The sequence below is a fragment of the Mirounga leonina genome, unplaced genomic scaffold, assembly GCF_011800145.1.
Source record: "Mirounga leonina isolate KUSES-001 unplaced genomic scaffold, KU_Mleo_1.0 Mir_82, whole genome shotgun sequence".
NCBI lineage: Eukaryota > Metazoa > Chordata > Mammalia > Carnivora > Phocidae > Mirounga > Mirounga leonina.
The window spans coordinates 214,578-236,943 of NW_023270825.1; the positions used below are offsets into that span (position 1 = coordinate 214,578).

A 22,366-nucleotide genomic window follows, 5' to 3' on the forward strand; every position below is an offset into this window, starting at 1 on the left:
TCATAGGTAAGCCCCATGAAGGCAAGTTCTTCTATTTCTGTTCATTGATGTTCACGGGGACTAAGCAGGGCCATCTTTGGGCAGTTAGAACCAGAATAAATATTTGTTACTGAATTACATAAGCAGTTATGGAAATGTACCTTAGACTTCTGGGAAAGGAAAAAAGGAACTGCATTTTGCATCTGTTTCTGGGTCTTCAGGAGGCTCAGAGCTCTGGAAATCATGCTTTGTTTGTCATCATCACTGACTCTACAATGGCCTGTTCACAAGGTTCACTGAATGATCCAGTGGAAAGAAAGTAAGATAGGTTTACCAACTTACAAGGTGCCTAGAACTAACCTGGGCAGAATATGAATGCTGTTATATCCCCATGCACAGGAGCAGGTGTTGAGTAAGAGTAGAGTTCATCAGTCATGTCAAGTCTACAGGAAAAACACTACTCAACATGGAATGAATGAATTCTATACCAGCAATACACAGGACAAAGGTGATGAAGATAACTGCTGTATTCGAAGACTAAGAAAATTGGAGTCGTCTCTGCCTCTACTCGCTGCTGAACAAGTGCAAGGGCCTCAGTGGTGGACCTGTTCTGAGGGAGATGCACACAGGGACTATTTGGGAGCCACAAAGAAGTGAGTGAGCATCCTTATCTGAGGAGGCCAGGCAGTCAAGGAAGCACTTCCGAGAAAGATTTTCCTTGAGTTGGACCAAGTCTTTTGAGGATGTTTAGCAGATGAGAAAAAAGCACATTTAGTGAAAAAGGCACAGGCCTTTGCAAAGGCCAAGAACACATGGTTGCCTTCCCAAGTGGATTCTGGGTGGAAGCTAACAAAGCAGGGATGGACAGGAAACGCTTGTAGCACATGTTCCTCTAAGGACAGAACCTGTGCTTTACAGAGTCCTTGGACACTCCTCCTCTCAAACTACCCACTTCCCCCAATAAGAAGTGACCTACGAAGGGGCTAACAGAGTTAAAAATATCATGAGACATAATCAGGGAGGGGAATCAAATATCTGGCATCCACTCCAGTTTATGGGAGGACTGATGCGCGTGTGTAATGCACGGTATTCCCTGTTACCCTCAGCACTTACAAGGGAAGAATGTGTCTTCACAACAGCTCTGCCCCAAAGCATGACATGGCTGCTGGGAGGCTGCCTGTGGGTCCACACAGGCTTCTTCCTGGTTGTAGAATTCCCGATGTGTCCCCATTGGGGTGCCTGTCTCCTTTGTTTTAAGTTCAATTTGTGCAAAGAAGAGGACAGAATCTGATACACAATATTATTCCTCAGGAAAGACGTGATGTACATCCTAAATTAGTGGTTGGTGGTCCTTATTTTCTAATTAAAATAGAAAACTGGGAGGGGGACAGAGGGGCAATAGATCTCCACTGTCCTGATACAGAGACTTTACATTCTAGTCAGAGTTAAAACCCACAGTCAAGGTCTACGATGGCTCAAAGTAAATAAGTACATGGAGTCAATAGGAGACACACATGTGTGGAGCCTCCTTATGAGCCTCAGTATTGTAGGAAAACAGTACTAAACAAAAGGAGAGTCCATACATGTCAGGTATGCTCTGTGGAGTGTGGGGAGTTGTGGCTGCAGAAATGGGTCCTTTCCATGCCCTGGTGACAAAGAAAGAAGGCTCCTGGTTTGAAGTAAAGAGCAGCTCCTGTTCCCAGGTGGAGCCTGCAGCCCCCAACTGTGGTTAGCAGTGGAATCTAGGGGAGAACAAGGGACATATGGGCACAGTCAGAGGCTGAACATGGCTAACTTCCACACCCTGCTACCTCAGGGTTAGATTTTCTTGTGCAGAGGTTTCTTCTGCAACATGGCCAGTTCCTCCCTCACTGCTCTTCATCCCAGTTCCTGGCCTCTTCCATTGACAGGACTTTCAGAGCTTCTACCTCAACATTCTCCTGTCCACCTACTCTGCCTCCTGGTTCTCTTCTCCACAGCCAGCAGAGAATGTTACTAAACAGCAAGGGATTGAACCTCTTTCTGGGAACCAAGAGCTCCTGAGATGAGAGGGTGTGTGGATGAGCCTTGAAGCAAGCAGCTTCTTTCAGCTACTTCAGATCCTTCTCTGGCTGGTGCTTCTGAGACTGCACCTTCAGGGCTGCCAGTTATTAAAACCAATGATTCCTGATACACACAGCAACATGGTTGTATGCACAAGGATTCATGCTGAGCCAAAGAAACCCTACAAAGAAAGTACATATGATACAATTATCTATTTATGAATTCTACAGAATTAAAGCTAGTCTAAGGTGACATGAGAAAGATTAATAGTTATGTGGGGACAGGGTGAAGAAAGGAAGAGGGAGGAGGAATTCCAGGATAAGTACAGGACATTTTAGGGAGAACTGATGTGCTCACTCTTGATAATATTGATTTTGACACCAGTGTTTATCATATCCCACACTCTGCATGTGCGTAGTTCATCCTGTGACAAGTACACACATCGAAGCTATTATAGGTAATCACAGAGATGATTCTGGAGGAACACAGATAGAGCAAAATTTGAGAGACTTGAAATTACACCTTCACAATCCTGATTCTCTCTGCATTTCAGGTAAACTCTAGAACCAGCATCCTGTCCCCATTACAGGAGGGCTTCCACCTTCCTCATGAGCCTGCCCACTCTGTCCCAAGGGGGGTTTCAGGGATGCAGCACAGTACTGTGGAAGGAGCACCGAATTATATCCTTGCTCACTCTCACCCCATAAATGCTCTTGGACAACTCACAAACCTTCCACAATTCTAGGTGTAGGTTCACATCACTTAAGGGGAAACATGACACCTAAACCCCAAGATTGATGTTTACATGTAAAAACAAAGTAGTACATGGAGGCCAAGAATATACATTGGAAAGTTATCAAATAGTAAATGATATTTTTTCAAAAGTGATCAATAGCGCCACATCAACGACAGTCACACCTGCTCTGGACACTGCCCTCTCTGTCAGCATAGATCCCAAGTTGAATATATATTCAGAGGACATGCAAATAGGGTCCTCCCTCTGCTGATTAAACCAGCTGAGCCCAAACCCTTGCAGCTGGGAGAGGAGCCTCAGCCCCGGGATCCCCAGGTGTTCCCATTCTGTGATCAGGACAGAACACAGACAACTCATCATGGAGTTTGTACTTGGCTGGGTTTTCCTTGTTGCTCTTTTAAAAGGTAATTTATGGTGAACAAGAGACATTGACTGTACGAGTGTATGTGAGTGAGAGGAAGAGTGGTTGTGTGACAGTTTCCTGACCAGGATGTTTTGTGTTTACAGGTGTCCAGTCTGAGGTGCAGCTGGTGGAGTCTGGGGGAGACCTGGTGAAGCCTGGCGGGTCCCTGAGACTCTCCTGTGCAGCCTCTGGATTCACCTTCAGTAGCTACTGGATGAGCTGGGTCCGCCAGGCTCTAGGGAAGGGGCTGCAGTGGGTCGCAGGTATTAGTAGTGATGGAAGTAACACAGACTACCCGGACTCTGTGAAGGGCCGATTCACCACCTCCAGAGACAACGGCAAGAACACGCTGTATCTGCAGATGAACAGCCTGAGAGTCGAGGACACAGCCGTGTATTACTGTGCAACAGACACAGTGAGGGGAAGTCAGTGTGAGCCCAGACACAAACCTCCCTGTAGGAGGTGATCCGGACCACCAGGGTGGGCACACTACTCCCTAATTCTGTCTTTAAGCCCCAGGAACAGGTGCAGATGGAGGTTAGGGCAGGCTTCCTGTCAGAGCCTGGGCCTTCCTCTCCATATATAGCTGTTTCCCCCCGGGAGACTCCCTGTTCACATGATTCTGTGCTTACCTATTCATTCTCTGATTTGAAATTTTGTTTTAATAGGAAAAAACTATTCTAATACACACAAAGCACAGAGTTGCTTACACTTGCTTACTGTTGTCTCTAAATAGGAATAAATTACAAATATCTCCATGTACCTCCACTGAACCTTAGAGAAGTCCCAGCAGCAATCCCTGTGCATCACAGGACCACCCAGCTTAATGTGAAAGCTTGTTAGAAGCAGCATAAAGTGCATGCTGGACATGTGGCTACAGCGGCATCAATAATCCAAAGCAAGGGAAGAAAAATATCTGGTATGGACACTATCTTGAACCATGCTCACAGCATCAATATTAGTGATAGCGTGGGAAAGCAGAGGTTCCCCCTCCCCTCCAGGTGTGGTGTAGATGTGGAGTCTGATGATCACACACACACACACACATATAAAACCTTTATCACCTTCATCATCATGTCTGCTGAGAACAGGGCAGATCTCTCAGCAAAGCATAAATGCTTGGATAGGTCCAGGGAAGTACACTGGAGAGGGTGTATGTTGTGGGTCACTGGGGCGAAGGAGTCCCGCTCATCGGAGGGGCTGGTGTGGAGTGAATCTCCCAGCTGCATCAAAGGAGGGCAAATCCATGGGATCTTGTTGGATTTCCCCTGTGTGGGTTCTGAGGAGAAAAGGGACGATGGAAGGTCAAGGACTAGCACGCAATAATAAAAGCATATGGTATGATGACTATTTCTACTAAACAATATGAAAACTTGGAGAACAAAAGAGAAAAATTGCCATTCTAAGTAGAAGCAGTCAGAATCCTTGCAAAGTAAGAATGATCCATGGAAGCAGCTGAAATTATAAAATGATCATAGAAATAGACCAAAGTCTTACCCAGTGTCTGCAGTGGAAGCTGTCCACTCCCCAAGGTCAGCAGCTGGTTCTGAAGGTCTTATATTCACTGTGTGCACACAGAGACCAGAAACTTCCAGTGAATACATGGGAATCCTCATGTTGAGTGGTCCACTGGAGGAAACTTCCACCTGCAGAGAATAACTAATTGATCCTTCAGTTGCTGATATCAGCTCAAAGTGTGCGACCCCTAGCATCCCCATGATGAAACAGACACTAATGTGATGGGAGGAGGAGGTGGGGCCTTAGGGAAGCACTTAGGTCAGGAGGGTGCAGTCTCATGATGGGATTAGTGCCCTTATACAGCAGGACTGGGAAAACTCCCTACCCCCTGGCCCCATGTGATGTGAAGGGGCAAAGATGGGCTAAGACACAGGTGCCCTTAGACACAAAATCTTCCTCTTGACCTGGGACTTCCCAGAATACAGAACTGTGAGAATGAGTGTCTATTGCTTTTTTTTAAATTTAATTTTATTATATTATCTTAGTCACCATACAATACATCATTGGTTTATGATGTAGCGATCCACGATTCATTGTTTTCGTATAACACCTAGTGATCCATGCAGTACATGCTCTCCTTAATACCCATCACAAGGCCAGCCCATCCCCCCTCCCCCCTTCCCTCTAACACCCTGTTTGTTTCTCAGAGTCCATAGTCTCTCATGGTTTGTCTCTCCCTCCGATTTCTCACCCTTCATTTTTACCTTCCCTCTCCTAACGTCCTCCATGATATTCCTTATAGTCCACAAATAAGTGAAACCATATGATAATTGACTTTCTCTGCTTCATTTATTTCACTCAGCATAATCTCCTCCAGTCCAATCCATCTTGATGTAAAAGTTGGGTATTCATCCTTTCTGATGGCTGAGTAATATTCCATTGTATATATGGACCACATCTTCTTTATTCATTCATCTGTTGAAGGGCATCTCGGTTCTTTCCACAGTTTGGCTACTACAGACATTGCTGCTATGAACGTTGGGGTGCATATGGCCCTTCTTTTCACTACACCTGTGTCTTTGGGGTCAATACCCAGTAGTGCAATTGCTGGGTCATAGGGTAGCTCTATTTTTTAATTTTCTGAGGCACCTCCACACTGTTTTCCAAAGTGGCTGTACCAACTTGCATTCCCACCAACAGTGTAAGAGGGTTCCCTTTTCTCCACAACCTCTCCAACATTTGTTGTTTCTTGCTTTGGCAATTTTTGCTATTCTAACTGGTGTAAGGTGCAATCTCAAGGTGCTTTTGATTTTAATTTCCCTGATGGCTAATGATGATGAACATTTTTTTCATGTATCTGTTAGCCATTTGTATGTCTTCTTCAGAGAAGCATCTGTTTGCATCTTCTGCCCATTTCTTGACTTGATTACTTGCTTTTTAGGTGTTGAGTTTGAGAAGTTCTTTCCAGATCTTGGATACCAGCCCTTTATCTGTAGTGTCATTTGCAAATATCTTCTCCCATTCAGTGGGTTGCCTCTTTGTTTTGTTGACTGTTTCCCTTGCTGTGCAGAAGCTTTTTATCTTGATGAAGTCCCAAAAGTTCATTTTTGCTTTTGTTTCACTAGCCTTTGGAGATGTACCTTGAAAGAAGTTGCTGTGGCCGATGTTAAAGAGGTTACTGCCTATGTTCTCCTCTAGGATTTTGATGGATTCCTCTCTCACATTGAGGTCTTTCATCGATTTTGAATTTATCTCTGTGTATGGTGTTAGAGAATGATGGTCGAGTTTCATTCTTCTGTATATAGCTGTCCAATTTTCCCAGCACCATTTATTGAAGAGACTGTCTTTTTTTCTGTTGCATGTTTTTTCCTGCTTTGTCAAAGATTATTTGACCATAGAGTTGAGGGTCCATATCTGGGCTCTCTATTCTGTTCCATTGGTCTATGTGTCTGTTTTTGTGTCAGTACCACTGTCTTGGTGATCACTGCTTTGTAATATAGCTTGAAATCGGACAACGTGATGCCCCCAGCTTTGTTTTTCTTTTTCAACATTTCCTTGAGGATTCAGGGTCTTTTCTCATTCCATACAAATTTTAGGATGGTTTGTTCTAGCACTTTGAAAAATGTCACTGGAATTTTGTTCAGGATGGCTTTAAAGGTATAGATTGCTCTGGGTAGCATAGACATTTTAACAATGTTTATTCTTCCGATCCATGAGCATGGAATATTTTTCCATCTTTTTGTGTCTTCTTCAGTTTCTTTCATGAGTGTTCTGTAGTTCCTAGAGTATAGATCCTTTACCTCTTTGGTTAGGTTTATTCTGAGGTATCTTACGGTTTTTGGTGCTATTGTAAATGGAATCAATTCCTTAATTTCTCTTTCTTCTGCCTTGTTGTTGGTGTATAGGAATGCCACTGACTTCTGTGCATTGATTTTATATCCTGCCACTTTACTGAATTCCTGTATGAGTTCTAGCAATTTTGGGGTGGAGTCTCAGGGACCCCCAGGCTTCACCAGGTCTGTGACTGAGCATTTCTATCTCTGGCGCAGGACCCCCTGTGGAGTCTCCAAACCCAGCAGATCCCTGCGGTGCACTCCCGTGCTGCTCCTCCCGGGGGAGGAAGGTGAGTCTCCCCGGATCTGCTGCTTGTTGGGTCCCTGCTGGAGGAGCAGTGGCCCGACTGTGCTGTGGATCACGGTTTATGGCGACCCCAAGCTGAGAGCCCCCGCCTGGGCTCTGCCTCTGCAGCCAGCTTCCCTGCTCCAATACCTGGGAGCTCTGCCACACTCAGGCACCCCTGGTCTTTCTGTGACCCCGAGGGTCCTGAGACTACACTGTCCCACGAGGGTTCCACCCCGGCTTACCCACCGGAGTGACGTCCCTCAGAGGAGCAGACTTTTAAAAGTTCCGATTCTGTGCTCCACAGCTCTATCACTTGCCAGAAGCGGCCCACGGAGGCCCCCCCCCCCCCCGCCGTCTACCCTCCCGAATATCGCCTCGGATTCACTTCTCCACACGTCCTACCTTCCAGAAAGTGGTCACTTTTCTGTTCAGAGAGTTGCTGCTTTTCTTTTCTTTGATCTCCTGTTGAGTTCGTAGGTGTTCAGAATGGTTTGATCCCTCTCCAGCTGAATTCCTGGGACCAGACGAAATTTAGGTCTCCTACTCCTCTGCCATCTTGCTCCTCCCCCCTTTTCTCCAGTTCTTTAAGGTGTAAAGATAGTTTGTGTATTCAGGATTTTTCTATTTTTTTTTTTTTTTTGAGTGAGGCTTGGATGGCTATGTATTTCCCCCATAGGATCGCCTTTGCCATATCCCATAGGTTTTGGACTGATGTATTTTCATTCTCATTGGTTTCCCTGAATTGTTTAAGTTCTTCTTTGATTTCCTGGCTGACACAAACATTCTTGAACAGGAAGGTCTTTATTTTCCAAGTGTTTGAATTTCTTCCAAATTTTTTCTTGTGATTGAGTTCCATTTTCAAAGCACTGTGGTCTGAGAATATGCAGGGGATAATATCAATCTTTTGGTATCAGTTGAGACCTGATTTGTGACCCAGTATATTGTCTATTCCAGAGAAAGTTCATGTGCACTCAGGAAGAATGAGTATTCTGCTGTTTTAGGGTGGAATGTTCTGTATATATCTATGAAGTCCATCTGGTCCAGTGTGTCATCCAAAGCTCTTGTTTCTTTGTTGATTTTCTGCTTGGATGATCTGTCTATTTCATAGTAGAGTGTTGAGGTCTCCTACTATTAAGGTATTATTATCAATATGTCTGCTTATTTTGGTTAACAGTTGGTTTATTTTTTTAATTTAATTTTATTATGTTATGTTAATCACCATACAATACATCATTAGTTTTTTTTTTCATCATTAGTTTTTGATGTAGTGATCCATGATTCATTGTTTTCATATAACACCCAGTGTTCCATGCAGTACATGCCTTCAGACTCTGAGAAACAAACTGAGGGTTTTAGAGAGGAAGAGGTTGGGGGGATGGGTTAGCCCAGCGATGGGTATTAAGGAGGGCATGTAACAGCTGGCTTATATATTTGGCTGCTACCATGTTGGGGACATAGATGTTTAAAATTGTTAGATCTTCTTGTTGGATAGGCCATTTAAGAATAATATAATATCTCTAACTACAGTCTTCAGCTTAAAATCTAATTTGTCTGATGTGAGAATTGCTACCCCAGCTTTCTTTTGAGGTCTGTTGGCATGAAAGATGGTTCTCCATCCTTTCACTTTCAGTCTGGATGTATCTTTAGGTTCAGAATGAGTCTCTTGTAGACAGCATATATATGGGCCCTGTCTTTTTATCCAATCTCAAACCCTGTGCCATTTTGTGGGAGCATTTAGGCCAATCACATTGAGAGTGATTATTGAAAGATATAATTTTATTGTTATCATGTTGCTTGTGAAGTCCTTGTTTCTATAGATTGAATCTGTAAACTTCTGTTCTATATCACTCTTGAGGTCTTTCTCCTTTTATAGAACCTACCTTAATATTTCTTGTAGGGCCGGCTTAGTGGTCACATATTCTTTCAATTTCTGCTGGCCCTGGAAGTTCTGCATCTCTCCATCAATTCTAAATGACAGCCTTGCTGGATAAAGTATTCTTGGCTGCATGTTCTTCTCATTTAGTACCCTGAATATGTCTTGGGGCCCTTTCTGGCTTGCCAGGTCTCTGTCTACAGGTCTGACGTTATTCTGACGTTCCTTCCTCTGTATGTAAGGAATCTCTTCCCCCTATCTGCCCTTAAGATGGTTTCCTTAGTTGTAAGATTTGCGAGTTTTACTATTACATACTGGGGTGTTGGTCTGTTCTCCTTAATCTTGGAAGGGGTCCTCTCTGCCTCTAGGACACAAATGCTTGTTTTTTTCCCCAGGTTAAGGAAGTTCTCAGCTACGATTTGCTCAAATATATCTTCTAGTCCTCTCTCTCTCCACTCCCTCAGGGATTCCAATAATTCTGACATTGGACTATTTCATCATGTCATTTATTTCTCTAATTCTGTTTTCATGGATTCTAAGCTATTTGTTCTAGGCCTCCTCCTATTCCATCTTTTCCATCAGTTTGTCTTCTAGATCACTGATTTGTTCTTCTTCTTCATTTACCCTAGCTGTTAGAGAATCTATGTTACACTGCATCTCATTTATAACATTTTTAGGTTCAGCCTGATTAGCTCTCATTTCTGCCCTTAGAGAATCTATGTTGCCGTTAATGTTTTTCTCCATCCTAGTTATTGTCAGCATAACTTTTACACTGAAGTCTATTTCTGACATCTTGCTTATATCGATATCCATTAAGTCTGTGGGAGAGGCCATTGTGTCTGGGTCTTTCCTTTGTTGGGAGTTGCTCCTCCTAGTCATTTTGTAGAGTTGTGGTTGAGGGGATGTACAGTCAAAAATATCAACCACAATCCAGGCAAGGTGCATCCTGGGAAAGCTCGGAGTAATTGGAAGCCACCACCAAAACAAAAACAAAACAATCTCAGCTAAAATTAAACCCAAGAATAAGATTTATAAAATACAGTTACTGGTGGAATGCCTGGGTGGCTCAGTCGGTTAAGCGTCTGCCTTCGGCTCACGTCATGATCCCAGGGTCCTGGGATCGAGTCCCGCATCAGGCTCCCCATCAGGCCTGCTTCTCCCTCTGCTTCTGTCTCTCTTTCTGTCTCTCATGAATAAATAAAATCTTTTAAAAAAAATACAGTTACTGGTGAATTCGGAATTTTTCTATTTTTTTTAGTGAGGCTTGGATGGCTATGTATTTCCCCCTTAGGACCACCTTTGCAGTATCCCATAGGTGTCGGACCTAAGTGTTTTCATTCTCACTGGTTTCCATGAATTGTTTAAGTTCTTCTTTGATTTCTTGGTTGACCCAAACATTCTTGAAAAGAGTGGTCTTCATCTTCCAAGTGTTTAAATTTCTGCCAAATTTTTTCTTGTGATTGAGTTCCAGTTTTAAAGCACTGTGGTCTGAGACTATGCAGGGAATAATCTCAATCTTTTGGTGTCAGTTGAGACCTGATTTGTGACCCAGGGTGTGGTCTATTCTGGAGAAAGTTCCCTGTGCACTTGAGAAGAATGAGTATTCTGTTGCTTTAGGGTGGAATGTTCTGTATACCATGGAAAGAGCCAAGATGCCCTTCAACAGATGAATGGATAAAGAAGATGTGGTCCATATATACAATGGAATATTATTCAGCCATCAGAAAGGATGAATACCCAATTTTTACATCAACATGGATGGGACTGGAGGAGATTATGCTAAGTGAAATAAGTCAAGCAGAGAAAATCAATTATATGGTTTCATTTATTTGTGGAACATAAGGAATAACATGGAGGACATTAAGAGAAGGAAGGGAAAAATGAAAGGGGGGGAATTGGAGGGAGAGATGAACCATGAGAGACTATGGACTCTGAGAAACAAACAGGGTTTTAGAGGGGAGGGGGTGTGGGGATGGGTTGGCCTGGTGATGGGTATTAAGGAGGGCACATATTGCATGGAGCAGTAGGTGATATACGAAAACAATGGATCGTGGATCACCACATCAAAAACTAATGATGTATTGTATGGTGACTAACATAATAATAATAAAAAAAGATTTATAAAGTACAAAAAATAAAAACAAACAAACAAACAGACCCACAAAAAAGGGGGGGGGGAGATGCAGAGAAGGTGGCTATAATCCCTCTATGTGGGCGAGGTATAGTGTTTCAGTTCTTTCTGTGTGTATTTTGTTCTCTTTGTTAAAGAGCAATACTTCCCAGAAATACAGGCAAATTAAAACTGTTGTATATATATGAAGGTAGTATTGAGTAGGGAAAAAAGGACTACATTGAAGCCTATATCTATATATCTATATATATGTATATAAAGAAAAAAGTATAGGTGTGGAAAAGTTCAAGTAAAAATTTACTGTAGAATATGTTGTATTAAATACCTGGTTGAAATGATAAGTAGGTTAAAAAAATAGAAGAAGCATAAGAAAGAATTAAAAAAGAGAGAGAGAGGTTGTATCTAAGAAATTCACAAGCCATGAGGCAACACCAGGAGCTTAATATACAAATTTTCCCCTGGTGTTGGGATTTTACAGTTTTATGGGGACCCTGGGGTTGTTGTCCTCTTGTTCTTCCAGCTTGTCTTCTGGGGAAGGGGTCTGCTGCATTGTTTTTCAGTCAATCCTTCTTTGGCAGAGTTGCTCTGCCCCCTATTAAGGGGCTTGGTTCCATGGAAACCATTTTTGGGGGGCTTTTGTTCTCTTGCAGCTTTTCACACCTTTTTGGGGGGTCAGAGCAAAGGAAAATGTCCACATCCAGACCTTCACCCCAGAGGAGAGAAGCCACAGTCTGCTCCTCTCTGAATCCTCCAGAAACACAGACTCTCCCTCTTTAATTCTCCCTAAAACCTGCAGCCTCCCACATGCAGTGCATGCCCCAGCGATCCTCTCAGTGGTGGACCCCAGCCCCCACTTGTCTCTGTCCCCTGTGCCACCAGAACCATGAACAATCCCGGACTGGGAGGGCCCGGGCCATGGCAGGAGCAGTGGCCAGTCCCTGGGTCTGTGGGCCTAGTTCCAAGCTGGGTCCTCTCTGGTGCTACAGCTGCCCAGGCCCAGCATTTGCCCCTTAAGCCCCCGTGTTCTGTTTGAGTGCTGTTATCAGTCCCTTCCCAGACCTCGGCCACTGCTCTCCAAGCTATCGCTGGTCCCCAGGCACAGGACGCTTTTGCACTGGTGTATTACTTTCCAAAGGCTAGCTTCTGGTGATCCCCACCTCCTTTTGTTTATCCTCCAACATCTGGCCAAGCAATCCCAACTCCATTCTTCCTACCCCTGGACTGATGATCCTCTGCCCCCAAAGAGATCCAGATGTATAATCTTACATCTCAGGTTGATTTCATGGTTGTTCAGAGTCGCTTGGTAAATATCTAGCTAAATTCGGGGGACCAGTTGAAATGGAGTCCCCCACTCCTCCATCATCTTGCCTCCCTCTAAGTTTTGCTCTCTTTACAACTTTGTGATTTAGTGTCTTCTAACACACAGACCAAAATATACTCACAACCAAGTGGGTCATCCTGTTTTGGCCACCCGGGAGATTACATTCTCTTTCCCCCACACATTTTTGTTTGTTTGTTTCTAAACTCTTCAGATTTGTCTAGTGTGTATTTCACTTGAGTTGCGGTTGATATTTGTGGTTTTGCTCACTCATTCATCCATTCTTCTCTAGGCAAAATGACTAGAAAGAGGAATTCAAAACAGAGGAAATATCCATAGGTAAAACTCTCTGCCACAGATCTAATCTATAGGGTTATATGTAAAATGTCAGAGATGGATTCAAGATAATGATTACAAAGTTACTAGCTGGGCTTGTAAAAAGCATAACAGACACTAGAGAGTCTCTTAGTGCAGAAATGAGATCTAATCAGGCCAAAATTAAAAATGGTCTGAGAGGTAATCTAAATTAGATGCTTTAACTGCTAAGGTAAATGAGGCAGAGGAGAGAATAATTGACATAGAAGACAAGTTGATGGAAAGGAAAGAAGCTGAGAAAAAGAGAAAAGCTACTAGTGGACCATGAGGAGAGGTTTGGAGTAATCAGTGATGCCATAAAATGCAACAATAATAGAATTCTTGGGTTACCCAAGGGAGAAGAAAGAGAGAGAAGGGTCACAAAGTATATTTGAGCAAATCATAGATGAGAACATCCCTCATCTGTGAAGAAAACAGGCATTCATGTCCAAGAGGTAGAGGGGTCCCCTCCCAAAATCCATAAAAATAGATCAACACCTCGACATATAAGAGGGAAGCATGCAAATTTCAAGATAAAGAGAAAATTCTGAAAGCAGCTAGAGAAAAGAGTTCCTAACATACAGAGGTAGGAATATTGGACTGTCATCAGAGATAGCCACATAGGCCTGGCAGGCCAGAAGTGTCTGACATGATATATTCAGGGTACTAAATGAGAAAAATGTGCAGCCAAAAATAAGTTATACAGCAAGGTTGTCATTCAGAACAAATGGAGAGATAAAGAGCTCCCAGGATAGGCAGAAACTGAAAGAATATGTGACCACCAAGCCAGCACTGCAAGAAATACTAAGAGGGATCCTGTAAGTGAAGAGAAAACCCAAGAGTAATATAGACCAGAAAGAAACAGAGACAATGTACGGAAAAAGGGACTTTACAAGTAATACAATGGCACTAAATTTGTATCTTTCAATAGTTATTTCTGAATGTAAATGGGCTAAATGCTGCAATCAAAATACACAAGGTATCAGATTGGACAAGAAAAAAAAGCAAGACCCATACATATGGTATCTACAAGAGACTCAATTCTGCATGTGTAAAGTTCATCCTGTGTCAAGTACACTCATCAAAACAATTACAAATAATCAGAAATGACTCTGGAGGAACACATAGATATTGAAATGTTAGAAATACACCTGCATGAAACCAGATTCTTTCCATATTTCAGGTAAACTCTAAAGCAGGTAAAATCATCCTATCCCAATTACAAGAGGGGTTCCACATTCCTCATGAACCTGCCCACTCTGTCCTCCAGGTGATTCAGGGGGCAGTAGGTATTGTGGGGATGAGCACAGGGCCAGATATTGGGGCTCACTCTCATCCTGTGTGTGCCCTTGGACACCTCACAAACCCTCTAAAATTGTGGGTGTAGGTTTACATTTATGGGATAACATGAGACCTACCCCCACAAGATTTATGTAAATATGTAAAAACAAAGTTGCACATGGAGGCCAAGTACATACTTTGGAAAGTTACATAATGAAAAATCTTATTTTTTTCAAAAGTGATCAATACCACCAGAACAAAGGCAGTCACATTTGCTCTGGTCACTGCCCTCTCTGTTCACATAGATCCCAAGCTGAATATATAGTCAGAGGACATGCAAATAGGGCCCTCCCTCTGTTGATTAAAACAGCCCAATGCTGAATCTGCAGCTGGGAGAGGAGCCCATCCCCAGGATCCCCAGGTGTTCCCATTCAGTGATCAGGACTGAACACAGACAATTCACCATGGAGTTCTTACTTGGCTGGGTTTTCCTTGTTGCTCTTTTAAAAGGTAATTTATGGTGAACAAGAGACATTGAGTATGTGAGTGGATATGAGGGGGAGAAACAGTGGTTGTGTGACAGTTTTCTGACCAGGATGTCTTGTGTCTACAGGTGTCCAGTGTGAGGTGCAGCTGGTGGAATCTGGGGGAGACCTGGTGAAGCCTAGGGGGTCTCTGAGACTCTCTTGTGGAGCCTCTGGATTCACCTTCAGTAGTAACAACATGAGCTGGGTCTGACAGGCTCCAGGGAAGGGGCTGCAGTGGGTCGCAGGTATTAACAATACTGGTGGTAGCTCATACTACACAGACTCTGGCCGATTCACCATCTCCAGAGACAATGGCAAGAACACACTGTATCTGCAGATGAAAAGCCTGAGAGCGGAGGACATCACCATGTATTACTGTGCGAGGGGCACATTGTGGGGAAGTCAGTGTGAGCCCAGACACAAATTTCAATGTCGTAGGGGATCTGGTCACCAGGGACTGCACACTACTCACCAATTCTGTCTTTAAGCCCCAGGAGCAGGTGCAGATGGAGGTTATGGGCAGGTTTCCTGTCAGGGTCTGGGGCTTCCTCTCCATAGAGGAGTTTCCCCCAGGGAGCCTCTCTGGACACATGATTCTGGGCTTACTTCTTCACTCTCTGACTTAGAAAATTTGTTCTAATGGAAAAAAACCATACTAAAATGCACAAAATACAGAGTCACTTACACTGTTTATTCCTGTCCCTAAATTACAATGAATTACAAATATTCTGATGCTCATCAGCTGAACCCTTACAGGAATCCCAGAGGTATTCACTATGCATCACATGTTTGCCTAGTTCAATGTGCAGAATAGCTAGAAGCAGCATAAAGTGCCTGCTGGACTTGAGGCTACAGAGGCATCGACAATCCAAAGTAAGAGAAGAAAGAACCTTGGTGGGGGTCAATGTCTTAAACCATGCTCAAAGCATCAATATTAGTGACAACATGGGAAAGCAGTAGAACCCCCGCCAGGTGTGCTGTGGATGTGGAATTTGAAGATCTCTCTCTCTCTCTCTCTCTTTCTCACACACACACAAACACACACACGCGAGTATAAAACGTTTATCGCTTTCGCCTAATTTCTCTGCAGGAAATGTGATCCCAAGACAGAAATATACAGCATATGGGAAGATCTCAAGAAGCAGAAAGAAATCTGAAATAAACCAGCTAACCTTACACCTGAAGGAGGCTGAGAAAGTACAAGTGAAGCCTAAATACAGCAGAAGGAAGGAAATAGTAATGATTATAGCAGAAGTAAATATAAATAAATGATATAGGGCTACTCAAGATGGCAGCGGAGTAGGAGACCTGGATTTCTTCTAGTCTCAGGAATTCAGCTGGATAGGGATCAAACCATTCTGAACACCTACGAACTCAACAGGAGATCAAAGAAAAGAATAGCAATAACTCTCTGAACAGAAAAGCAACCACTTTCTGGAAGGTAGGACATGCAGAGAAGTGAATCCGAGGCGATATTTGGGAGGATAGATGGCGGGGGAGGGGCCTCCGTCGGCCGCTTCTGGCAAGTGATAGAGCCGCAGAGCACAAAATCGGAACTTTTAGAAGTCGGCTCTACTGAGGGACGTCGCTCCAGTGGCTAAGCAGGGGGTGGAATCCTCGTGGGACAGTGTGGTCTCAGGACCCCCAGGGTCGCAGAAAGACCGGGAGTGCCTGAGTGTGGCAGAGCTCCCAGGTATTGGAGCAGGGAGGCCGGCTGTGGAGTCGGAGCCGAGGCCCAGGCTCTCAGCTCGGGGTTGCCATAAACCGTGATCCGCGGCACAGTCGGGCCACTGCTCCTCTAGCAGGGACCCAACAAGTGGCAGATCCCGGGAGACTTCTCTTCCTCCCCTGGGAGGAGTGGCGTGGGAGTGCACCGCAGTGATCTGCTGGGTTTGGAGACTCCACAGAGGGTCCTGCGCCAGAGATAGAAATGCTCAGTCACAGACAGAGTGAGCACGGAGTGCAGCCGGAGACAGGGGAGATGGGAGTGACTGACTGCTTTTCTCTGGGGGCTCACTGAGGAGTGGGGCCCCCGAGTTCTCAGCTCCTCCAGGGTGGAGATTGGGAGGCTGCCATTTTCACTCTCATCCTCCAAAGCTGTACCGAAAGCTTGCAGGGAGCAAAAGTTCCCCAGAACAAACCCGAGCAGATTATTTAGCCTGGACCCGGCAAGGGCGGGGCAATTCCGCCACTGGCACAGACATTTGGAAACCACAGCAACAGACCCCTCCCCCAGAAGACCAATTTTGCGGATCAATGAGAATGGCTGAAAGCCAACGCTAGGGGAATACAGCACAGAGAATTCATGACAAGTGTTAGCTGCCTTTCCCTTGCACCTACCCTTCCTCTGCAGGGAACAAGCCCAAGTTTGAGGATTCATGTTTACCATGTGTTGTGCCCCTGGTCTTTACCACCTGACACCAACCAGTATTCCAGTACCTGCTTCTTTTTTCTTAATTTTTATTTTTTAAATTTAAATTATGTTACTTATCACACAGTGCAATATTGGTTTCTGGAATAGAATAAAGTGATTCATCATTTACATACAACACCTAATGCTGATCACAACAAGTGCCTTCTTTAATTCCCATCACCCATCTCGCCCAATCCTTACTCACCTCCCTCCATCAACCTTTGGTTTGTTCTCTTTTATTAAGAGTCACTTATGGTTGTTCCCCTCCCTCCTTTTTTTTTTTCTTTTCCCACTTCCTATATGTTCATCTGTTTTCCTTCATAAATTCCACATATGAGTGATGAATGGGAGAAGATATCTGCAAAAGACATATCTGATAAAGGGTTAGTATCCAAAATCTATAAAGAACTTACCAAACTCAACACCCAAAAACCAAATCTTGCAGTTAAGAAATGGACAGAAGACAGGAATAGACACTTGTCCAAAAAAGACATCCAGATGGTTATCAGATACATAAAAAGATGCTCAACATCACTCATCATCACGGAAGTACAAATCAAAACCATGGTAAGATCCCACCCCATACCTGTCAGAATGGCTAAAATCTAATACCCACTTCTAAGTGAATTCTCAGACCAATGGCAATTTCATTAGTGATTCACATCAAATATAATTGAAAACATATCAGAGACATGATACCTAGGACGACTCCTCCCAGGACAAGCAGTTGACCTCACCTTACCGAGAGAGGGAACATTTCCCATACAATAGAATCTATGACTTTTTACCCTCTGGAGGGAAAGACCTCAGAGGTTTGAGGGCACCTGATAGATAGTAGGGACTTGATTCAAGATTCCTCCTCACCTCTGAATACAATAAATATGGCTGGATATTGTAGCCAAGGAGGAGAGTGAGGATCTCAAGTATAGGAAATAAGTAGGAGGAGACATCCTTTCAACAGGATGGTCTGTAGTGGTCATGCTGGGAGGATCTCTCCTTGCATGTTGTATTAAAGGGGAAGGGAGAAAAGCTGTCCCTGTATCTGAGGGAACTGTGACACCAGCTGGTGCACTGGGACCATCAGGGAAGGCTCACAATCCCTCTGACTCAGGATCCATGGAGCTCATGATCCAGGACAGGAGGTTGGTAGAGGGCTGGTCTCCTCTCAGGGTTTCCAACTCCATGTTCTGCAAACTTCCTCCTGACATGAACACAGTAAACAGTTTGGAAAAGCTGTGGAAACACAGAAGAGTCCTCCATTTTTTTAATAAACCATCAAAATGGCAATAACCAAACTTCCCAAGGGCAAAGCACTAGTATAAATATAAATGATATCATCATGGCAATAAATATGAGTGTAGAAGTACAATGATCTCCATTTCAGAAATGAAGAATTGTCTTTAACTAACAGCATGCTTTCTGATCTCAGGTGTTCTGACATTAATTGTTTGACTAACAATTCCACTCTTGTCTCTATTGAGGCTTTCCATTGATGTGTACACAGAGATCAGGTGTAAATGCCCCTTGGGGTTGTTGAAAACCCACAGCGTCTCCATCAGCTCTGTGAGTCTCTGTCAAGGCTTCTCAGTGTCTCCAAGTTTCTGTGACAGAAAGACCTGGTCTCCACCCATCAGTCTATTGGGAGTTCTGAAAAGGCAGGAAGCCTGCAAATCTCATGTCCAGCTCTGTCCTGCAGGTGGTTCAGGAGAGCACCCAGGTCCCATGGTGAGGAGCACAGGCCCAGACACTGGGGCTCACTCTGACCTGCTGTGCACTCTTGGACATTCATACAACCTCTCTGTGCTGCAGTGTGTACTTCTCCACCTGTAAAATGGTGGTAAAATTGTTACCTACATCACAAGTTCCGGGTGCATATGTGAAAAAAAGGAAGATAATGGGTGCTAAGGAATTGCCCTAGCAAAATCACAAACTAAAAGAGCAGTTTGCTGAAAGATACCATGGTGACCAAACTCCCCCAGGCTCCTCACAACTGCTCTAGGGCACTGCCATTGAAGGGCACTGGACAATTTGTTATATACTCAGAAGATATGCAAATAGGGTTCTCCCCCTACTGATTAAAGGGCCCAACCCTGACCCTGCACTTGGGAGAGGAGCCCCAGCCCAGGGATTCCCAGGTGTTCCATTCAGTGATGAGGACAGAATACAGACAGCTCACCATGGAGTTTGTACTTGGCTGGGTTTTCCTTGCTGCTCTTTTAAAAGATAATTTATGGTGAACAAGAGACATTGAGTGTACGAGAGTATGTGAGTGAGAGAAAGAGTGGTTGTGTGACAGTTTCCTGACCAGGATGTTTTGTGTTTACAGGTGTCCAGTCTGAGGTGCAGCTGGTGGAGTCTGGGGGAGACCTGGTGAAGCCTGGCGGGTCCCTGAGACTCTCCTGTGCAGCCTCTGGATTCACCTTCAGTAGCTATTGCATGAGCTGGGTCCGCCAGGCTCCAGGGAAGGGGCTGCAGTGGGTCACAGGTATTAGTAGTGATGGAAGTAACACAGGCTACGCGGACTCTGTGAAGGGCCGATTCACCATCTCCAGAGACAATGGCAAGAACACGCTGTATCTGCAGATGAACAGCCTGAGAGCCGAGGACACGGCCATGTATTACTGTGCAAAGGACACGGTGAGGGGAAGTCAGTGTGAGCCCAAACACAAACCTCAAAGTACAGTAGGATCAGGACCACCAGGGGGTGCACACTACTCCCCAATTCTGTCTTTAAGCCCCAGGAGCAGGTGCAGATGGAGGCTATGGGCAGGTTTCCTGACAGGGTCTGGGGATTCCTCTTCATAGAGCAGTTTCCCTCAGGGACCCTCTCCCCACACATGATTCTGTGCTTGCCTCTTTACTCTCTGACTTTGAAAATTTTTCTAGTGGGAAAACAATTATACTAATATGCACAAAAAACAGAGTCACTCACATTGTTTATTCTAGTCCTTAAATACCAATGAAATGCAAATATCCTGATGCTCATCAACTGAAACTTTACAGGAATTCCAGAGGCACTCACTGTGCATCAAAGGACCACCCAGCTCAATGTGCAAACTGGCTAGAAGCAACCTAAAGTGCATGCAGGAAATGAGGCTACAGAGGCACTGACAATCCAAAGCAAGTTAAGAAAGGGTCTTGGTGAGGGTCACTGTCTTAAACCATGCTCCACAGCATCAATTTTAGTGACAGCATGGGAAAGCAGTGGAACCCCCTCCAGGTGTGGTGTGGATGTGGTATCTGAAGATCTTACACACACACACACACACACACACAGGAGTATAAATCCTTTATCACCTTCATCTGATTTCTCTGCAGCAAAGGTGGTCCTAAGACAGAAATATACAACATACAGTAAGGCCTCAAGAAGCAAGAAAAATCTGAAATAAATAACCTAAACTTACAACCAAAGGATCTAGAGAAAGTACAACTGAAGCCTAAATACAGTGGAAGGAAGGAAATAGTAAAGATTACAGCCAAAATAAATGATATAAAAACTAAACAACAACAGATCAGATAAAAAAAAAAAGAGCTGGTTCTTTGAAAAAATAAAATAAAATAAAATAGAGAGACCTCTACCTAGATTTATCAAAAATAAAATAAAAGGGACCCAAATCAATCTGTTTCTCTGGGAAACAAACAGGGTATCAGAGGTGAGGGGTTGGGGAAAAGGGGTAGCCGGGTGACAGGTATTAAGGAGGACATGTGATGTGATGAGCACTGGGTTTTATAGGTAACAAATGAATCACTGAACACTACATCAAAAACTAAGGATGTACTTACTATATGGTGGCTGACTGAACACACAAAAAAGAAGGAATTGCAGGAGATAATGTTGTGAGAAAAAAAAATAAAGCTAGAATTCTGGGAGGAATATTCCCCCATCCAAACCCTGAAATTATACTCAAAATTGTGTGTTCAAACTGGGGGTGGCAGGAGGGGAGGAAGGGGGGATGGGTAACTGGGGGATGGGCATTAAGGAGGACACTTGATGGAATGAGCACTGGTGTTATATGCAACTGATTAATCACTAAATTCTATCTCTGAAACCAATAATACACTATGTGTAAACTAAATTGAATTTAAATAAAAAATTTTAAAACCTAAAAAAAAGAAGAAAAGAAATCAGTGTGGTCCAGTGTGCCATTCAAAGTCCTTGTTTTAGGAGAAGGAGGGCAAGATGGTGACAGAGTAGGGGATCTCATTTCAGGTGGCCCCTCATATTTGGCTGGATATCTATCAAACCATTCTGAACACACACGAATTCAACCTCAGATGTAAGAAGATTTATCTGGATCTGTACAAGCAGAAAAGTGACTAATTTTGCAAGATAGGGGGTGTGGAACATTGAATCTTTGGAAGAAATATCCAAAGATAGAGAGGGGGGCCTCCATACGCTGGCCACTGGAAAATGATATAACACCCGAGCAAAAAATTGGGCCCCTTAGAAATCTGCTCCAGCGAGATACATCCCTTGCTGGAAAGGGCACAGGGGATAAATGGGGCAGAATTCTAGGTGGATCATTGTGGTCTCAGTTCCCAGGAGACTCGGAAGGAACAGGAGAGCCTGAACCAATAGAGTGCCCAAGCAGTGGCGCAGGGAGACTAGTTATTGTCAGTGATCCCACAAAGGACTCTCAGCTCCAGTCACCATAAACCACAAGCCAGGCCAGTTGGAAGGCTACTCTTTCCCTGACCACCCTTTAAAGGACTAAAATGTGCAGGCTGTTTAACATCCCAGGGGAAATATAAAACAGCCTGCAACCACAACAGGGCAAAAGTTCTCAGGGTGGTGTGGCACACAAAAGGACACTGGGGAGGCACCCTGCGTGAACTGGGAGCTGTGGAAGAGGGTGCATGTGTTAGCCCATAGCCACTCCCAATTGCAAAGTCACAAAGCACAAAGATACTCAGGGGTCCCCAGAACTCCCCCAGGAGAGGTGCAATGTGGGGGAGAGGGGGGCAACTTAGGATTCCATGGTTTGGTGCACAAAGTGGCCGTGCCCACAACTGGGTAACAGCTCTCAGGGCAGTGGGACCCCTGAAAGGACACTGGGGAGGCACCCTGCGTGACCTGGGGCCTGTGGAAGAGGGTGCAATTGCGAGCCAAAAGCCAGTAGCAATTGCAAGTCACAAAGCACAGAGACACTTGTGGGTCTCTGGAATTCCCCCAGGAGAGTTGCATCAGGCATGAATAGTGTAAGTCTGTG

The 22,366-nt window shown here is 44.3% G+C and overlaps 2 gene segments (V, D, J or C); both read left to right on the top strand.

The window, feature by feature from the left end:
* Nucleotides 1-1,848: 1,848 nt before the first annotated feature.
* On the top strand, nucleotides 1,849-3,645 carry LOC118002466. The segment is given in 2 exon segments: nucleotides 1,849-3,180; nucleotides 3,284-3,645. Coding segments are annotated over 2 exon segments (408 nt in total).
* An 11,006-nt stretch (nucleotides 3,646-14,651) lies between these two features.
* On the top strand, nucleotides 14,652-21,351 carry LOC118002467. The segment is given in 3 exon segments: nucleotides 14,652-14,726; nucleotides 19,483-19,838; nucleotides 21,322-21,351. Coding segments are annotated over 3 exon segments (432 nt in total).
* Nucleotides 21,352-22,366: the final 1,015 nt, after the last annotated feature.